Consider the following 20,808-nt stretch of genomic DNA (forward strand, 5'->3'; position numbering starts at 1 on the left):
TTACCCGTGGGTGTCAGAACTATACACACACAGACAGTGAAGCGAATGAGAGATGTGGCTTGCCAGACCGTGTACACTATGGAGGAACTATTAATTGAGGCGAGGCATGTTCAGGCTCGAGATGCTCATGTCCAATGGCCAGAACATGAATTAATTGTGTTTGGAGACTACAGCAAAGTTGCATTGGACCATAGCTACAGTGCGACCGCACCACCACAAGAAGATGTTATTGAATGTATTGAAGATAGCTCTGAAGTAGTTGCAGATCAATTTACACACTCTACACTCGCCAAAAATTTGCCACCAAAAAACCTGTCGACATTGTTGTGTTCTCCCATCAATGTTGAAGTAATAGATGTTGAAATGACAGAGAATGAACCAGCCGCAGCATCCATAGACGCATCAGAACTTGATATCAGCGATATTACTTTCCAATGTGTTGAAATCTCCACAACGTCAAAGGCCGAAACAACGTTGACGCAGGATGACAGTCTAATGAAAGAGAGCAAATACATTGTATTCGACAGTTGTTTGATGGAAATTATAAGTATGCTGAAATGTGTGCATTCCATTAGAGGGAAAGTATGTGGGAAGCCATTGATTAATGTGACTCGTCAAATAAAAGGCAGTAACGTCAAAATAAATGCCGCCTGTAGATTAAATCATAGGTTCTCATGGTCTGCCTGCAGGCAATCTACTGTGTGCAGCTGCATCACTTTTTAGTGGCTCCAGTTTTAGAAAGTTAGAGGCTTTCTTACAGTTAGTGGGACTTCATTTAATTTCTAAAGCGCTGTAATACAAATACCGACGTGGTTATCTGTTTCCGGCCATTAGTGATGCTTGGAAAATTGAACAATTGTCTCTAGCAAGTACATTCGAAGGCAAAGGTTTCAGGCTAGCCGGCGATGGACAGTGCGACAGCCCTGGATTTTCTGCCAAGTACTGCACCTACCACTTTCAGGACATGGATAGTAAGAAAATTGTGAGTTTGGTGGTCGTGCAGGTAACACAATGTACATCCTCCGTGGCCATGGAGAAACTAGGTTTTATAAAATCAGTGGAATATCTACAATCGAGGGGAATGCACATCGACCTCATAGCCACGGATAGACACGTTTCAATTGCCAAGACAATGAGAGAGCAGTTCCCACATATTAAACATCAATTTGACGTATGGCATCTTGCTAAATGAATCAATAAGAAAATCTCGGCTGCAGGGAAAAAAAAAAGGTTTTGAAAGTATTTTGCAGTGGTCACATTCTATCACCAACCATCTTTGGTGGAGCTCAAAAACTTGTGAGGGGTCAGTGGAAATACTACTTGAAAAATGGCGGTCACTGATGAACCACTGTACCAACGTTCACCGCTGGACAGCAAATGAACATTTCCACCAATGTGAACATGGCCCTTTGTCCCCAGAGGAGGCACGGAAGAAGAAGTGGTTGATTCCATCTTCACCGACACACAAAGCCATTGAGAATATTGTTTTCGACAAAACTCTATCAAGAGATTTGAGAGGACTGACAGAATTCTGTCACACAGGAGATTTGGAGGTGTTCCACAATATGTGCCTAAAGTACAGGCCAAAGTGCTTGCATTTTAGCTTTCGGGGCATGAAACATCGCACTCTACTAGCGGTCTTGGCCCATAACAGCAATGTCGGACGTGAACAATCTAGGACTAGGGGTAAAGTAAGGATGCCTCGCTACACCAAGGTGTTTTCAAAACGAAGTAAGCAATGGGTGATCAAACCAGTCTATGATGAAATGCAGTTCGACTTTGTGAAAGGCCTTATTGTTGCTGTGTTAGAGAAGCACAGATATGGAATTTTGGACGTTTCTGTGCAGAGCAGTGATCCATTGCCACCGAACACTGCGACTGTGCCATGCCCACCCGAAGCACAGCTGATTGTGAAGTACAAATCCCGGTTTAAATAATTGCAATACGATTGTCTTTTTGTAAATAAATGTTATTGTACAGTGTACCTGTAAACCTAACCCCTACCTTCACCATCATGGGTGGCGAACAAGCTGGGTGTCGTCTTTGAATTCTCTCTATTCACCTCACATATGTGTATGTATATATTTTTCTCATGTCTCATCTCATGTAAATGTAAATGCTGCGCACTGTTAACCGAGGGGAGGCTTGCGTATTGCAAATAATAAAACAAACAAATAAATCTCACTTTTAACTCAACTCCTGTGGTACTTTATACTTTCCCTGACCTTCTGCCAAAAATTAAATGTCTCAATTTGGGCTGCAAAGCTCGCAGACAACGGGGACAAAATTGGGGCACTTAGAACGCGCCAGCTAAGCGGGCCGTGGCATTTGGGAGAGAAGCCAGCTCGCATTTGCACATTGAGGCGCACTACATAGACGGATTCTAAACTTCAAGTTCTCACAGATGCCTATACTACGTGATGTTGCAAATAAAGAATGCGAAGGACAGCACCCAGATGAGGCCCACAAGTCGCACTGGAAGTATAAGGGTCTATTGTTTTTTGACCTTGAGACAGGGACCATGCCAAAAGAACTACATTTGTAGGGAGTGCGCAATAACGTAAGAGACGATAAGGCAGAAAATTCAGAAACTAGACCGAGTTTCATTTTAGGTCAGTATACGAAAAATCGTTGCCAAGAGCACGGTCCGTTTTACAGACTGCATTACGAAGAGACACAATGGAAATTTCAAATATAATGTAAGTAAATCTTTACACGCTTTTATACCGGAATGAAGATTTAATGAATGGATGCATGAATAAATGAATGAATGAAGAGCTAGGAAAAGCAAGTAAAACTGTTCGTAGTGGGCACATGGGCATCCAGGTCCACTGGTCTCACCGATCTCGGTCCTTGGCCCAGCCACTTTTCCCTGCACTGCCTACCTGCACTACGGGACTGTCTCTGTATCCTTCAGCCCCTTCTCCCGGCATTTACCTTGCACTTGCCACCCGCTGGCACTATTATTTAATTTGTATTCAACTAACCATGTACAGCCCTTCCCCATGCGCGATCATAAAGACACCTGGCCTAGTAGGATCGTTGTCTGTCTGCCCTTGTTCCCCACCTGCCTCGTCACGCCTAGAAACACTTGAGTATAGGCGCGTTACACATGCCATATCATACATCATATCATTCCTCACGCATGTAGACTGTCGTTTATCATTGTGTGTTGGCCTCGATTTATCTCGTTACTTTTCGCATTGATTTTAGAGACGAACATACTCCATTGAACTATCCTTGCAAGCAAATAGTTTCTGATCGGCCGTAATAAATAAAATGAGTAATATTAATGAAGTTCGGCTAGCGAGACTAATTATCATTTTTTTGTTTTCATAACAGGTATTTGATCCCTTTCTGCCACTGCCATCTGTTTGAGACACCGGCGGATGGATTCTTCAGCAGACACCTGCAGCTTTGTGTCAACAACTGGAGCACGATCACCATATTATGGGACGATCGCCAAGGGCCCACATGCCCTTACGCTGTACTAGTGGCTAGAAGCAACATATCAACCTTTTGGCTGGACTAGTGCCTAGTTGATGGAACAGTTCACCGTGCTTCCAAAGTGATTCTTTTTACGAAAATGAACACCCTGTGTACCATAAAGGAACAGCGCGTGACTCAAGATGAAACGGAACAGTTATTGCGGATACAGATAAAAGAAAATAAATGGCTTCCGGAGTTTATATGTCAATTGCTGAATATTCTCTAAACATTTAATGTCAAATAAATGTACTTTACCAAATGTACCGTGTTGCTGTTTCATTTTAAAGTACAGTTTCATATTCCGAATTGTGGCGCGCTGTGTTGTGAGTTTATCTGTGTTGGTTTCTGGGTTCTGTGTGGAGTCGCTTAGAAGACGACTGGGCGCGTTTGCCTACGCAGCACAGTAATGTCACGGGGAGAGGCGGGGAATATGAATGTTTTGATAATGTCAGGCTCAGGGGCAGGGGAATTGATTTAGTGCCGCAAAAGCAGGTCAGCCAGGGCGATCGGGGAAAAGATAGGATTATCAGAAAATGGCGGCTCCCTGGTGCTTGTTTTCGCGTGCGTATAATGGACGACAACTCGGGTAAGGTCTATAGGAAAGTTTTCTCAAATCGAGCCACTTAGGCTTAAAAAAAACATGGCCGACCCGTAGGGGACAGTACAAATTTTACTAGACCATGCCTTTAAAGCACAGTGTTCTGTGCCAATGCATCTTCGTGCCTTGATTGGGGTTTCATCTCTGTAGTCCTTACTACTCTGTGATGACGCAGATTAATATATCTTATTAGCTTCTACCCCGGCCCGACTCATTACCGTATGGGTGAGAAACGTTACAGACAGCCATACCACCCCATGGTTAACAATATCAGTTAAACTGAGCTCCATGATACAATACGCTTAACCAAAGTGTATATGCATGCAATCTCCCATAAAAGATTAGTTAAATTGTGCGACACAAGTAAGGAATGACAGTGGTTTGTAAAGTGCGCAAATAGTGCGCGGTATAAATAGTGCAACATAGTATGATATATGATGGGTTATTTATAACGTGCTTAATACCCATAGGTTTCTAAGCGCAGACCCGGGGATCGAACCAGTGTTGCTTCGTATCGTCTTGCTTCCAAGGCGAGCACGATGCCGCGGGGCTATCCTCCCGAGAAAGACAAGAGGTTCCTGTATACCAGCAAAGGGACTCACTACACTGATGGGGCAGTTGAATTATAGGTAGATAAGATGCCGAATATACAGGCATGGACATCACCGTTTTGTAGACTATTAGACTAGTGAACGCAGCTATGGGTCGCTAATAGGGAAACAGGAAAACAGGAATGCAGCTATTTTCCTAACGCAGGGGACGCAGCAAGTCTCAGAATTAGCAAGGCCACAGAACTCAAGATGTTGAATTTACAAAAACAAATGTATAGTAGAAACTCGTGCAGACTCCAAGCAGTATCTTACGGCCCGAGCCATGGACAGGAAACAAGGAAGGGAGTAATAGATGAACGGAACACGGGCACAAGATAACGGTTCCCAGTACGAGAAGCGGAAGACTCCCAAGTAAATCCATTTTAATAAGAGCACAAACAACCATTGATGTCCAGGTGCACAAGGTCAGTAAGCCAAAAGACTTCATAGAAAGTAACTGACTAGCGCTATAAGTGGCTACGAAGAAAACAACATGCGCATTAGAATTAGCTAATACCTCAATAAATAGGACATCCACTCTCAAACATGGTACCCTAATACATGATCCAAATAGGGAAAACACTGGCTATTCATTACGAGCCAAACATCGATAAGACACTTACAGAACTCCCTTTGCATGCACACAGACACCAGACGGCACAGAAGGCAGAGTACAAAGGATAGGGAAAGCCTCATCGCCTCGGGATGACTGGGTGTATTCTTTAATTGGAAGTATGGCAGACCATCAGGTCTTTTCCCCCACTTACGTCTCGCTCATATCTGGATGCCTTGTCAAGGTGTCGAAGGATGGTAAACTAGATACCAACCAATGAGAAGTCCCCTTGCCACACCACCCATGATTGATGGCGCCAACCAATTACCTGTCCCTGTAATGATGTAGTATGATGTAGAAGTAGTATCAACAGTGGGATGGGTCCAGACAGAGATATCAGATAGGTATTTACCAACAGAGTGACTAACTCCAATACATCCTGTATGTAGTTTGAGCCATTAACCAACCTAGCTTCCCTGTAGGTTTTGTAAACTGATAGTGTAATTTGACTTCATTGCCAACAAAGTTTTTGTTCAAAACCTGCTTGCAATCATTGAAAATATGAGAGCTACGAGAATGAAATGCTTCTATGCTGTCCCGGCTTGGATTTGTTGTTTGATTAAAGCTGGGCTTCGACGTGCACCTGAGTCCTCCATCATTCAGTATTATTCTGACTAATTATTTGATCCTGGGGACACCTTAACAGATGCGCGTCCTTGTACTGTGTATTTTGGTACCAAGTCTATCAGTGGCAGACTTTCAGCATAGTGTCCATCGGTGCCTGCTTTTTCAGGACAGTGTTTGTTTTGTGGTTGGTTAGTATTTTGCAGCTGTACATCTCTGCGCCCTTTTAATTGGGGTGCTGGGCCCAAACCACCTTTATTATGGCCACCTTGTGTGATCTCAGCTCTGCACCCATTTTCAAGTTTTTAGCAGCAACCTGGGAGTTCTCTGCCAGAGGCTTGTGCACACATTTTAATGGCATTTTATCCAAGTGACAGTTGAAACCAGAGGCTTTATACCATCTGGGGCCTTGGGCCAAAATACCTTCAACACTCTCTTCCTAAATATCTTCCTTCTCGAGCTCTTCGCTCATCCGCCTCCAGCTCCCTCAGGGTCAGCCGCTTCTCTTAACAACGAGTTGGGGGCAGATCTCTCTCCGCTGCAGGGGCCTCCCTCTGGAACAGCCTTCCTGCCTCCCTGAAACTTGAGGAGAACCATCTCTGGTTCCGGAAGCACCTCAAAACCTTCCTCTTTGCCTCAGCTTGCTCTCCCCCTCTCCCCTGCTAATACTACTGAAATTGCATTGAATCTGCTACTGGGCCACTCACCGTTCTTGGTCCTTGGCCCAGCCACTCTCCCCTGCACTGCCTCCCCGGCAACCCCTGCACTGCGGGACTGTGTCTGTATCCCTACAGCCCCCCTTCCAGCACTTGTCTGCACTTACCTCGCACTTGCCACCAGCTGGCCCTTGTTATTTATCCTGTATGCTAATAACCCTGTACTGCACTTTCCCCTCTCCCTTTCCCCCATGCACTTTTCCCTTCCCCTCTACCCTTGCACTTGCGCGATCTGAATGACACCTGGCCTAGTAGGATCGCTGTCTGTTTCCCCCCCCTGCCTCGTCGCGCCTTGAAACACTTGTGTATAGACGCGTTACAAATGCCATATCATATCATATCATCAATTGTTGTAAACTGTCATTTTCAATACAACCTGTCCCTAATTCACGTCTTGAAACTGTAGCAACGTCTGCAGTAAAGACTACTGCAGTATTTTGAGACCATTGTGATATCTGTGCAAAGGGTTCTTCTTTCTCACTGGCTTGTTTTCTCCAATCCTCCATTCCATGTTAGTATCGGTGTCCAGTCAATATGTCGAATGCATTTTTTCAAAATGCAAAAATGTCGAAAAAATAAAGTCGATTTTTTTTCTCGAATGTATTATTTTTTATTTTAATACGTTTTTTGCGGGGTTTTGTAAGAAAAATAAAGTGTTAAAGAAAAGAAACAGGGGTTTAGGGGGGAACCCCCCATAAAAAAAGAAAAAAAAACATTCGACATTTTTTTCCACTTAATTTTTTTTTGACATTTTTGCATTCGAAAAAAATGTCATTCGAAATATTCACTATAAACCGTTAGTATCATAGGTTGAAAAAAACGATCTGTTTGCATCTATTTAGAGGAGCTTTCTGGGCACCTGCAAATATGATCTACTGATGCTAGAACACCCCTGTTGATACTATCTTTTACTTTGCATAAAACTTCAAATATTCCAGATCAAGAACTAGGTGGCAGAGTATTCATATCATGTCAAACTAAACAGATTCACAAGCCACAGAATGCCCAAACTTCGGAGGGAGGAAGGCCTTAATGTTGAACAGTCTGTATACATATTTGCATTGTAGGCTGTCATAAAAGATTACTAATGCTGCAAGTCAAAATTCAATTACCTTTCTTCATCTCAATCAACACACATTTCTTTAGAGCTAAAAATGAATCTCTCTCACCTGATAGGTTAATGTCTGATAAGGAATCCCGGGTAGATGTCCCTACAGCAGTGAGAAGATTGATAGAATGGTCAGTGAGGTGGTTGCAGTAGCTTAGGTCTAGTTTGGAGAGCAAAGGCATATGCCTTATCACCAACAGTAGTGATGCATCTGTAATGTCCAGACCAGCCAAGCGTAGGTCAATGATGTTGCGTAATTTACTTCTGTTGTCAATTTGACCTGTATAATATGACACAAGAAATAACACACTCCTTATAAATCACATACAAATCTTGTGGCGTGTACAAAGTCCATAAAAACCACACAGGGCAATAATGACAGCATCAGAAGCCACTTCAACACCTGCTCCATATCCAAATATTACAGATATCACAACCTACTCGGAGTAGACAAAACAGAATTACTATTCATCACAGGAACTTTGCTAAAAGAGGATTACTCTGCTGTAATACACAAGGCCCCACTGGACTACTTGGTTAAACTCGCCAACTAAACCCGAAAGAGAAAAGGTGGAATCATACTTCAAGAAAGGCCGAATCACCACTACAGTATCACTACTGACCACCACCCCAGAATGCTTGAGCTCCCAATCTGCACTACCATGCACACATCCAAACTCGACTTCCTCCTGATCTACAAACTCCTTTCATACAACATCAGAGCCAATCGCCAGTAGCTAAGTGCACAGTGAACCACCAACACATTATCATAGTGGGAGATATCAACATTTAGCTGTGAACATGGTGACCAAAATCCCTTTGAGTGAATACAGATAGAACTATAAGCACTTAGTAAAAGGATCCACACAGCCAGAAACACCCAAGATGGAGATCTCTGCAACAAAAGCATCACTAGTGTGGCAGACCCAATAACCATACTCCACCTCCCGGTTACCCCGGTCACCATATTCAACACAGCTACATCATATAGCAAGCTTTGCCAAAGCCAACAGTTTAGGCTTTTGGGTAGGCACTTGCTAGGAACTGATAGAATGGTACCAGTTGGGCATAAGATTGCAACAGCTGGAAAATGGAGCGATTACCTGGGCATATAATGTTTTTAACAGGATTTGAGTGCATGGAAGAGGTACAAAACAAGAGGCTGAATGCAAACTTGGTTAATACGTTTGTATTACACCAGTAGCCATTTACAGTTGCAATTGAGTCCTTAACTATAAGCAGACTGCATGCAAAAAAAAAAAACACTGGCAGGCGGCTAGTTTGATATTACTGCTTGAGAGAGTGAGCTCAAAAAGATCACAGGAGGAAGTGTTTAGGGAGGCAAGAGGCAGGTAGTTGGTAGGAACGGCCATAAGGATTACTATGGGCCATCAATGGGTGGGTAAATAACTAAACACTCACAAGCTGTGTGTCCTTCCTCAAGTCATCTCCCTCTGCATTGGAACCTGTCCTCCAATAGAATCGTTTTTGGTTTATAAAGTGCCACCTAGCAGTCCAAACTAAAAATTAACAGGGCTTCTTCTACTTCTATCTGACCAGGGAAAGAAATAAGACCGACATGATCCCACAAAGTAGAAACCTCCAAATGTCACTTCCTCCTCAAACCAGAGAGGAAGCTCTCTCAAAATCATCATGAACTTGTCCCAAACAAGCCTTTCAAGCACTCCCAAAAAAGCCAATAGACGGTTCCACCATCAATCTCACAATCTAAAGAAAGAACAGGAGGCTGGAGAAAATCTGGAGGAAAAACTACCCTCCAAAAGACAAAATAGCATTCCCCAAACAGCTCCATATCTTCTGAACAGAGATGGGTTAAAAAGTCCATTATTTTTCCCAACTTTACTCACATTTCTATGACAACTCACAATACATATGGATTTGTCGGTATGGACATTTGCCAGTACAGGATTATGACAATGAGTTTCAATTTTATTTCCCTTATTTAGGCTGCAAAATGAAGAAAATACTTACCTGTAACTGTTGTTTTCCAGCATGGGTCTGGCATGGATTCACATGCTCATGAATATTCCCAGTCGTTAGACTGGGAATCCTCGGTAAAGAAAAAATCAGTTTCAGTTTTGTTTCTGAACTGTCTTTCTACTAGTAACCAATCAATGGTCTCTGGGTCATAATGCCCCCAGCCAACGACGCCGACATGTCCAGAGGGTCCGGGAACCATATCTGCCTCGGCCACGCCGGTGCGACGAGGATCAGGGGAAAGAGAATGCATCGCCCATGCTCCCCGGTTGGGGAAACCTGCTGGCGAACCTCCGGCACTTGGTGTTTCATCGATCTTTGGATTGCCCCACTGTCGGAATAGGAGATCCACTTGATCCTGCCAAAGCTCCCACTCGTGGCAAGAGCGCAGCTCCCTGCTGAGTGAGTCGGCGACTGTGTTCTTTGCTCCTGCCAGATGAAAAAGGTACCAGGAACATCCCCTGGGCGATGGCCCAGTGCCACAGATCCTGCACTTCCTTGGATAGGGCTGGGGATCTGGTGCCTCCCCGTTTCCGGATGTAGAACCTTGTGGTGGTGTTGTCGGTGAAGACCCGTACCACTTTGCCCTTGCGGGACGGAAGGAAAGACCCAAGGGCCCAGAACACCGCCCGGAGCTCCAGGACGTTGATGTGCAGCGACCTCTCCTCCGGGAGCTAAAGGCCTCTTGCCTGGAGATCTCCAGTGTGCGCTCCCCATCCCTCCAGGGAGGCGTCCGTCGTCACCGTTTCCTGGTGCGCTGGGGTCTGGAAGTCGATGCCCGCCACGAGATGCACGCGGGTGCCCCACCACCGGATCGCTTGACGGAAAGGCTCATTGAGGGAGATCTCATCTTCGAAGCTTCCCGCCACTTGCATCCAACGGGCGTCGAGGAACTCCTGCAGGGGCCGCATCCGCAACCTGCACAGATGCACCAGGTAGATGCACGATGACATCATGCCGAGCAGGGACTTGATGGACCTCACCCTGGCCACTTCCATGGTTAACAGCCGTTGTACCTTGCCCAGGATGGCCTTTGTCCTTTCCTCCGACGGTGAGGTGAACCGTGCCACTGTGTCGAGTCTGGCTCCCAGGAACAGGGCGTCCTGCGACGGTATCAAGTGGGACTTCGCAAAGTTCATCGAGAATCCCAGTTCCATGAGCAGGCGGACGGTCTTCACTATGTGGTCGATGGCGAGTTCTCTTGACTTTGCTCGGATGAGCCAATCGTCCAGGTAGGGGTATACGTGGATCCCCTGCAGGCACAGCCGCGCCGCCACCAGAGTCAGTCACTTGGTAAAGACCCTTGGCGCCGACTTCAACCTGAAGGGCAGGGCCTTGAACTGGTAGTGCCACCCTTGGACCACGAAACATAGGAAGTTTCGATGTCCTTTGTGCATGGGGATGTGGAAGTAGGCATCCTCCAAGTCCAGCGCGATAGGAAGTCACCTTCCTCCAACTGTTCCAGCACGTGCTGAAGGGTAACCATCCGGAACTTCTGCGATTTGAGGCATTTGTTGAGGCTGCAAAGGTCTTGGATCGGCCGCCAGCCGCCGGTCTTCTTTCGAAAGAGGAAGTACCGTGAGTATACTCCGGAGCCTCTTTGGGACGAGTTCAATCGCGCCCTTTCTCAGCATGGCTCGTACCTCCAGAAGCAGCTGTGGAACGTGGTTTTCTTTCCTGGTCACAGGTGGGAAACTGGGGCACTTCCTTTGGAACTCCAGAGTGTGCCCGTGGGCCAGGGCATCCAGCAATCAACGGTCGGTGGAGATGGACTCCCACACGCCGATGAAATTCACCAGCCGGCCTCCCACCGGGGTGCTCAAGTGGGGGCCGACGTCACAGCCGTTTCAGTCCTGTTTCACTGTGGCCTTGCCACCCTGGGCTCCTTGGCGATGACGATGGTATCCACCGGCCTTGCTGCGGCCTGTGTAAGCTTCCTGCGACAAGGAACGGGCCGCTTGGCGGTATGACAAGCAGCTGCCGCCGAATCCTTTGGAGGCACCTTGAGATTTGCCTCCGGAGGTCCGAAAGGACGGCCGTCGCTGATGGAGTGCCCAAGGCACGTGCCATCTCTGTGTCCGCCTTGATGGCCTGCAGTGACTCATCCACTGCTTTACCGAACAGGTTGTTTCCGTCGAAGGGCATGTCCAGTACCCTGGTCTGCACGTCCTGACGGAAGTCGGTGGTCCTGAGCCAACCGCGCCAGCAAACACTGTTGCCCATCTGACGAAATCCGGTATCAGCAATGTCCGTAGCTACCGTGATCCAAAGACACCTCACCCTCTTGCAGGATTTCCAGGGCTTCCGCCCTCGTGTCGTCCGGGAGGAAGTCCAGGATAGGAGCGATCTTGAACCACAGCTCCCTGTCATAGCGGGCTACAATCGCGAGGGCCGCCTTGATGGTCGTCGCTACCGACGAGATGACCCCGACGTCCCATGGCATCTAGCTTCTTCCCCAGATTACGCCGTCGCCCCTGCTGCTTTCTTGTTGGCTGCTGCAGAGACCACTGAATCCGGGGTCGGTTGCGCCCTGAGGCACATAGGAGTGGAGACCGGGACCCGGTACTTTTTCTCGTACTGGTCTCTTCGCAGGGGCCGTGACAGGTTCTTCAAAAGGGACAGCGCTTCGTCCCATATGTCGTCCAACAGCGGGACTGAGAGTACGGTTTTCCTCTAGGCTTCCCGTCGTTGGTAAAGAAATCTCTCTTCTGTTCCTGGCGATCATAGCGTGAAAGGAGCCAATTTCGGGACGGGAGGTGACAGGAGATCCATTCCATCGTCGCCACCGTCGTCAGTCCCCGTCGTCGCAGTCTCCGTCTCGTCCCTCGGCAGAGGGGATGGAGGTGAAGGATGGAAGGGAGGTGGAGGATGGACTTGCCTCAGCTTGTTCGGTGGGCTCTGCGACGGTCCAGGTGCCGCTGAATCGTCCGCTGGGGGTAAGGGCAACCTTGTCCATCTCTGTACACAGGGTCTGCAAAGCCATCAAGATTGCTCCTGCGGCGTAAGCATCGGTTGCGACGGTAGTGTCGGCTGGGGCATGGTGTCCTCCGTTTCCTCCACGGCCTGCCGCTCATCAGCTCCACCGTCGCTTTCTACGTCCGCCTCGTCGGGATCCTTCCCGTAGGTCCGGACGTCATCGAACTTCTTGTCCAGAATAGCTTTGACGCCAGACAGCTCACCCTCGGAGGAGGTATCCGAGTCTGTTAGGGCTACCGTGCCCCCCCCCTCTTTCTCATCCCAGGGGTCTTTTGGGTAGGCTGGAAAGACGATTCCCTCTAGGCCCGGAAGTAGTCTCCACTGGGGTCGCCATGACTCCCTCAATCAAGGCCTTAGCCAGGTTAATCAGGGCCATCACGACCTTGGATGCGTCTGAGGCCTTCACCGTGGGGGGGGGGTCGGGGGGGAATGTCCCTGCTCCCCCCCCCAGGCTTTCTCCGTCAGGGTCAACCGGGGCTTCTCCCGAAGCTTACCCTGGTTCTCCGACTTCCTTTTCACCGAGCCGGAGCGTTGGCTCGTGGTTGACGGCGTCTGACATCGCGCCCTGCCTGGCAGCCAAGGAGCCCGTACCAACGGTGCTCCTGGTGCCCGAGGACTTGGTGCTTTGCCTTTTGTTGGGCCCCCAATCGCTGGAGCGCCATCAAAGGTCTTAGAAGACCGCTCAGACTTCTTCTCACCGGCTGCTGGGCTCTTCGACCTCCAGCCAGTCAGCGAGTCGTTTACGACGGTCCTTCATGGTCCGGACAGACATGTTCTTGCAGAATGCAGTCCGCCCCCACGTGCGACTTGTCGGCGTGCAGGCAGTAAAGGCACCAGGAGTGTTCGTCCTCCTTAAAGACGTTCTGCAGTCCACATCATGGGCAGTTACTAAACAGCTTGGATCCAGTGGGCGTTGAATCTCCTTTGTCCTGGGCCATGTCCAACGCGGGGTAGGCCTCAAAGGTCTTCCGGAATCCTCCAAGAAGTGTAATTCAATGAAAATTTGCCCTTGAGGGGTGTAGAAATTTCCAAAACGGGTCCCCGTTAATCGGAAGAAGAATCGGTGGAGCTTGAGGCTCAAACTGACCGAAAAAACAAGAGTAAACTCTTTGAAAAAATGTAATGCGCAGTAGAAGCTCGAGAGCTAAGCACGAGGACTCCCAACACTTGAACATGTGGTAAAAATGTGAAGATGGCTGCCAGAGGAGGGGCTTAGGTAGAGGGCAGTCATTGGCTGGGGGCAGTATGACCCAGAGACCAGGGATTGGTTACTAGTAGAAAGACAGTTCAGAAACGAAACTGAAACTGATTTTTTCTTTACTGAGGATTCCCAGCCTGACAACGGGGAATATTCATGAGCATGTGAATCCATGCCAGACCCCATGCTGGAGAACTACAGCACCCAACCCAGTTATGAGGATAGCACATAGAACCTTGATACCAGGCACTGTGAGTTTTCTGTCAGTCCAGCAGAACCACCCAAAGACGCATGGGTCCCCAAACATCTCCACAGCCATTAACCAAAAGATTGGACTCTTCCCCCCTCTTTTTTAACCACTCCTCAAACAAACTGATCTAAGCCTTCAAAAACTGTTAAAGTTAAACAAACAACCCTCTAGATACGGAAGCCACAGTTAACAATAATGCCCCAGCAAGCTACTTCTCCATCTCCACCACATCCCTTCACTAAAGATCCTGGTAAAATGAATCTACCATCAACTCTGAGACTCTGTGAAAAACAGCATCTTGACGCACAAATCATAACACAGATTTCGACTTGGGGTGAGGGGGGCAAAGGAATCCAACATCTGCCAGATAGGGGGGGGCGACACAAAACTGCAATAAAAAATAACTACGTTGGAGCATGTTCCTGTTCTTTTGGACATGACACACCTTCTACAGTACAAGCCCCCACAACATCAGCTGTCGAGTACATAAAGGAGGCCGCCTACCTCTACATACCCCATATCGCCTTCTTGGAAATCATCAGCCACTCCGGCCGCACATGCTTACACTACGCTGACAATACTCAAACCATCTACACATGATTTTGCAAATCTACCTGACCTGGGTACCCGACTCTCACATATTGACCCGTAGATGACTAACAAATTATTTTTTAAACATTGGTTAGCACATAGCAAAACTTACACAATTGGAACATAAATCTACAAAAAGCCATTTAAAAAATAGCTCCTTGGTTTCAGATCTTTTCCTCTGACCAGGAGTTACTAAAATGAAATGTCACGAATGTCCTCTTGCCATTGTGTATGTGTAATGGACGAGATACATTTTATTTCAACAAACGCATAGAAACACAGATTGAATGTATGTAATAATTTAACATTGAGAGATGCACTCTTGTCAAAGAGTGGCACGCACCCAAAAATTAATATAGCACACACTTTGCGCTGCACTATCTATTGATTCCTCTGTCTCGTCATATTGCTTTATAATTATTTCAATGTTATTTCCACTGCCTTGGGACAGTGCTGCTCTCTGTTGCTACCTCTCAGTTGGTACTTACCTAATATGTCTGCCACTTTTTCCATCAGTGCAACTGCATCTCTGTTGATGCATACATTGGTGTTGCTAGCTCTTCACTGCTATGGTGGTATAGTGCTGCCTCTTCTCTGCAAAAAGCTTGTTCCTGTGTTCTACTGTCAGTCTCTTGTGGGATGGAAAAGCAAGATAGAGTTTGAAAAGTAACTGTCTGTATTTGTTTGCCCTTTTGAATAAGAAATGTGCATTGGTGTTATCTGGGCCAGCATGGGAAGAGTGGGGTGTAGGATTGATTGGGGGCACTGGGCACTGCAGGGCTTTTATGAGTCGGAAAGTTTAAAGAATAAAACTTGTTTTTTATGATAGTCTAGATATCCCGAGTGTGGTAAACAGGAGAGGGACTTAACCAGAGATCTCATTGGCACTCACGCCAGATTCTGACAACAATGCTGACAAGGGCCTTACTTGTGCTAAAATGTAAACTTCACTGCATCACAGTAAGTGCCGGTAGCATCACTGCTTTGCTGATAACAGATGTTGCCATTGTCAAGCTAGACAACATTCAGATGCTTAAAGCTAGGCTGTCGCCAGGCCGAACGTAAGTGGAGGGCCAGCTATTCGACCGTCTCTAGAGCCGCCTTTCGCTCGGCCCTTAGAACTTACCAAAAAACAATTTTATCAGCTAAAAAAACCTTCTTTGGTGGAAAGATTGAGGATGCTGTCAATAAGCCTAAGGTGCTCTTTGAGTTGGTGCAATCTCTTTCCACCCTGACTAAGTCCGGCTCCTCCATCGAGCCCTCACAAGCTCTGTGTGAATCACTATCCACCTTTTTTCATTCCAAAATTGTAACTATATGTGAGGATATTAAAGCTAATTCTGCCGCGATTGCGACTAAGCAATCCCTCCCTGACCTACTCAGTTCGAATACATCATGGGCTTCTTTTCCTGTCGTCTCTGAGCAGGATATTTTGAAAGCTATTCATGGCCTCAAATCAGCCTCTCCTGCAGATGCCATCCCTTTGGAGGTGCTTAAAGCTGTCTCAATGGAAATGATCACTGATATTACAATGGCAGTTAAACTATCCTTTCAGGATGGGCTGATTCCGAGGTCTCTAAAACACGCTCGTGTGCTCCCTTTATTGAAGAAGCCCTCATTGGACCCTGCTGTCCTGGCTCATTTTCGACCCATCTCCCTTCTTCCATCCCTGATGAAAGTTCTTGAGGCACTGTTTTCTCCCCTTTTGTCATCCTTCATGGAATCCTTTGGCTACTTTGATATATTTCAGTCTGGCCAACGCCCTGGGAGAGGTACCGAATCAGTTCTCAACTCTGTTATTTGATGACCTCACCCGCCTAGTCGATTAGGGCGGTGTGGGAGCTTTGCTCTTACTTGACTAGCCGGCCGCGTTTGACACGGTTGATCAATCTACTCTGATCGCTTGTTTGTCGAGCGCGGGCCTGGGAGGCCAGGTATTGAACTGATTTGCAGATTTTCTGACTGACGGTCTCAATCCGTCTTTTTACCTCCGTTTTGCTCTAAGTCTCTAGCATTGTTTTGCAGAGTTCCGCAAGGATCTGCGCTATCTCGTATCCTCTTCAATATTTACATCCGCCCTCTTCTTCTTATGTCACATGGCTTCCATTTCCATTCCTGCACGGTCGATACGCAGATCTTGGTACGTTTAGATCTCTCTCCTCCCGAAACTGCGGCACGACTCAGGAACTGTCTTGAGGACTTGGGTGCCTGGATGGCAACTAACTCCCTTAAACTAAAAGGCAGCAAAACAGAGGTCCTGGTGGTCGGGACAACCAGCCCCCTCAACTATTGGACTCCTGACTTTTGGCCTCCCACTCTCGGCCCGTTTTCCTCGCCTTCCCTTACAGTAAGAAATTTGGGGGTTAAGTTCTCATCTTCGCTTACGATGACTGAGCAGGTGGGTGCAGTCTGCAAAGCCGGCCACTTTAAACTACATACGCTGAGGAAGGTTCTACCCTTCATCCCTGATCAGCTCCATGCCCCTGTAGTAGGAGCACTGGTTCTTAGTGAAGCAGATTATTGTAACTCGCTGTACTACGGCCAACCTCGCTACTTGCTAAATCGTATTCAAATGCTCCAGAACGCAGCAGTCCGAGCAATACTCCATGCTCCAGCCCAAACTCATATGACCCCACTCCTGAAACAACTGCATTGGCTTCCGATTGAACAGCGGATCCTGTTTAAATCTATGTGCCTGGTTCACTGAGCCTTCTTTAAGGTGGGAGCAGAGCATCTACACGAGAAGAACAAGTTACTTCTTACCTTGTAACGTTCTTTCGACGGGATGTTCCTCCGACGTATTCCTCATCTTAGATATCTCCTTCCAGCTCTGCTGGCCTCGGAAAATGTTTTCTCTCTAGAGGGCGCTGCGCGTCGACGTCCTTCGAGTCGATGTCCCTCGACAGCCGCTGTATCGACGCCGACATCATCCTGGCTATAAAGGCCGCGCGCAGCGCCCGTTGCTCAGTTCCGTTTTGTAGCCCACAATAATGCTTTCTGGACTAAACTAATCACCCTGAAGGAGCGTAAGCTGCAACAACAAGGGAAGTAGAACTGCGGGGACGGATGGGAGGGTCGATGAGGAATACGTCGGAGGAACATCCCGTCGAAAGAACGTTACAAGGTAAGAAGTAACTTGTTCTTCGAAGGGATTGTGTCCTCTGACGTATTCCTCATCTTAGATATGCTCCCATAGCAGTATTCTATTATTGGAGGAGGGAGTACTGACTTCATGCTGTCTTCTATTGATGAATAGAATGCAGAACAGCCCTTCCAAACCTAGTCTCTTGACTGGAGGAGGAATCCAAATTGTAAAATCGTGTAAAGGTATGGACAGACGACCATGTAGCGGCCGCACAGATGTCTTTAACCGGCACACCTCTTTTGAGGGCCGATGAAGCTGCAATACCTCTGGTCGAATGAGCCCTAAGGTTTTGAGGGGGCTCTTTTCCTGCCAATTTATAACATTCCAGAATGGCTAGAATGATCCATCTGGAAATGGTCTGTTTAGTTATTGGTAACCCCAGCTTGTGACCTGTGTAACCTACAAACAGCTGGTCTGCCTGTCTTATCCTGGCTAGTCTACTGATGTAAAAACTTAAAGCCCTTCTAGGGTCTAGCCTGTGTAACCTCTCTTCCTCTTTCCCCGGGTGATGAGGAGGATAGAAAGATGGTAGGGTAATCTTCTGAGTGATATGGAATTCAGAAACCACCTTTGGGAGGAAATTAGGCTTCACTTGCAGGACAACTTTGTCTTTGTGAAAGATAGTGTGAGGCTGTTTACAAGAAAGAGCTTGTAATTCGCCCACCCTTCTAGCAGATGTAAGTGCTATTAATAAAACAGTTTTAAGGGTAAGGAATCTTAACGAACAAGAATGGAGTGGTTCGAAAGGTGTGCCCATCAGGAAAGTTAGGACTAAGTTTAAATCCCATAGGGGAACTTGGAATGGTCTTGGGGGATAAACATTGGTTAACCCCTTAAGAAATTGTATTACCAAGGGTAACTTGAAATAGGATGGTTCTTCCGCAGTGCGCTTAAAGATGGATAGCGCTGCGAGATAGCCCTTAATGGTGCCAACTTGAAGGCCTGAATTTGCCAAATATAGTAGGAAGGACAAAACCATTGGTGTACCACATGAAAAAGGGTCGATATTCTGTTCTCTACACCAGCTGCAAAATCTGTTCCAACGGCAGCGGTATAAAGACTTTGTTGCTGGCCTCCTTGCCGAAAGCAACACCTCCATATCATCATCAGGGAGGTCCCAATCCTTGTACCTCAGCCTTTCAGAAGCCAAGCGCGAAGGTTGAGGGTTTTGATGTCTGGATGGAGAACCTGACCTCCCTTCTGTGAGAGTAGGTTCTCTCTGAGTGGAAGTCGAATTGGAGGGCAGATGGACAAGTCTAGAAGGTCCGGGTACCACGTTCTCCTGGCCCAATCCGGGGCAATTAGGATCATGGTTCTCCGGAATCTTCTCAACCTCCTGATCATTTGAGGAATGACGGGGACCAGTGGGAACGCGTACAGAAGCGGAAACTCCCAGTCCACTATGAACGCGTCTCCCAGAGCTCCTCTCGGGGGGAATTCCCTTGAGCAGAACAGATCGCATTTCCTGTTGAGGCTGGTGGCGAACAGATCTACCTGAGGGGTTCCCCAAAGGGCGAAGATCTCTTGAAGGACTTCATGAGCTAGCTCCCACTCGTGGGAGACTGTGCTCTGCCTGCTCAGAGCGTCCGCTGTCAAGTTCTTCTCTCCGGCTAGGTGAACTGCTGATAGAGAGATTCCTTCTTGGATTGCCCAAAACCAGAGCTGCATCTCTGCACAGGGGTAGTGATCCTACGCCTCCTCTTTTGTTGAGGTAATGCATGGCCACCGTGTTGTCCGTCATTATCAGGACGTTTTTCCCTTGTACAGCTGGCAGGAACGCCTTCAGCGCAAGTCTGATGGCTCTCAGCTCTAACAGGTTGATATGTAGTCTGGACTCCGATGGAGACCAACGACCGCTGATGGTCAAGTCGTTGGCGTGGGCTCCCCACCCCGTGAGTGAGGCATCCGTGACTACTGTCATCTCCGGCCGGGGTTGCCAAAACTGTTCTCCTTTCAGAATGTTCTCCTGACAGGCCCACCACTGAAGGTCTCGAGCCACCCTGTCGGGAACCTGAAGAAGATCTGTCATTCTCCCTGAGAATTGTGACCACTGAGTCCTCAGTGCCCACTGGAGGGATCTCATTCTCAGGCGAGCCTCTGGCACTAGGAAAATGCAGGATGCCATGAGGCCTAGCAGCCTCAAAAAGTCGAAGGCTGGGAGACGTTGGGCATGTTGGAACTTGGTAACCATCTGTAGAATATCTTGAGCCCTCACCTCTGGTGGCGAGGCTTTTCCCAGGGAAGTGTCCAGGATCGCTCCTATGAACTGGAGTCTCTGCGATGGTATCATTTGTGACTTCTTTAAATTGAGGGAGAAGCCCAGTCTGTGAAGGGAGTGGCACACATGATTTAGCTGGATCTGAGCTTGTTCCGAAGAAACAGCCCTGATCAACCAATCGTCCAGGTAGGGGTAGACGTGAATCCCTTCCCTCCTTAGACTTGCCGCCACTACCGACATTAACTTGGTGAAGACCCTCGGGGCGGAGGTCAGCCCAAATGGCAGCACTCGAAATTGATAGTGAGAGTTGCCAATTGCGAACCTCAGGTATTTCCTGTGTTTGAGATGGATAGGCACATGGAAATAAGCGTCCTGAAGGTCCAGAGATACCAACCAGTCCAGGAACTGAAGGGCCTGGAGGATCTGAGAAAGAGTGACCATCTTGAATTTGTCTTTCCTGAGGAATTTGTTCAATTCTCGCAAGTCCAAGATGGGTCTCAGTCCTCTGTCTTTCTTCGGAATGAGAAAGTAAGGGGAGTACCAGCCCTTGTTCCTCTCCGCTACAGGTACCGGTTCTATGGCACCTTTCTCTAGCAGGTCTAAAATTTCCTGCAAGAGGAGCGGATCTGGAGCTTTCTGAGAGCTGATCCCCGGTGGATGACTCTGAGGTATACGTAGGAAAGGTAGGCAGTAACCTTGGGCAACTGTTTCCAATGCCCAAGCATCTGACGTGATAGCCTGCCATACCGCCAGA

The 20,808-nt window shown here is 47.5% G+C and overlaps 1 protein-coding gene across 8 annotated transcripts in view; it reads right to left on the reverse strand.

The window, feature by feature from the left end:
• KDM2B (lysine demethylase 2B) overlaps positions 1-20,808 on the reverse strand; it is a 1,898,564-nt gene that overhangs the window by 50,527 nt on the left and 1,827,229 nt on the right. For 7 of the 8 annotated variants that reach the window (XM_069619583.1, XM_069619582.1, XM_069619578.1 and 4 more), the window contains one exon: positions 7,740-7,958. The exons of the other annotated variant lie outside the window; for it this stretch is intronic. In XM_069619583.1, coding sequence (XP_069475684.1) covers positions 7,740-7,958 — 219 coding nt within the window. The remainder of the gene's footprint in view (positions 1-7,739; positions 7,959-20,808) is intronic. 8 annotated transcript variants of the gene reach the window in all.

The sequence above is a fragment of the Ambystoma mexicanum genome, chromosome 10 (genome assembly GCF_040938575.1).
Source record: "Ambystoma mexicanum isolate Mex_15411 chromosome 10, UKY_AmexF1_1, whole genome shotgun sequence".
Classification (NCBI taxonomy): domain Eukaryota; kingdom Metazoa; phylum Chordata; class Amphibia; order Caudata; family Ambystomatidae; genus Ambystoma; species Ambystoma mexicanum.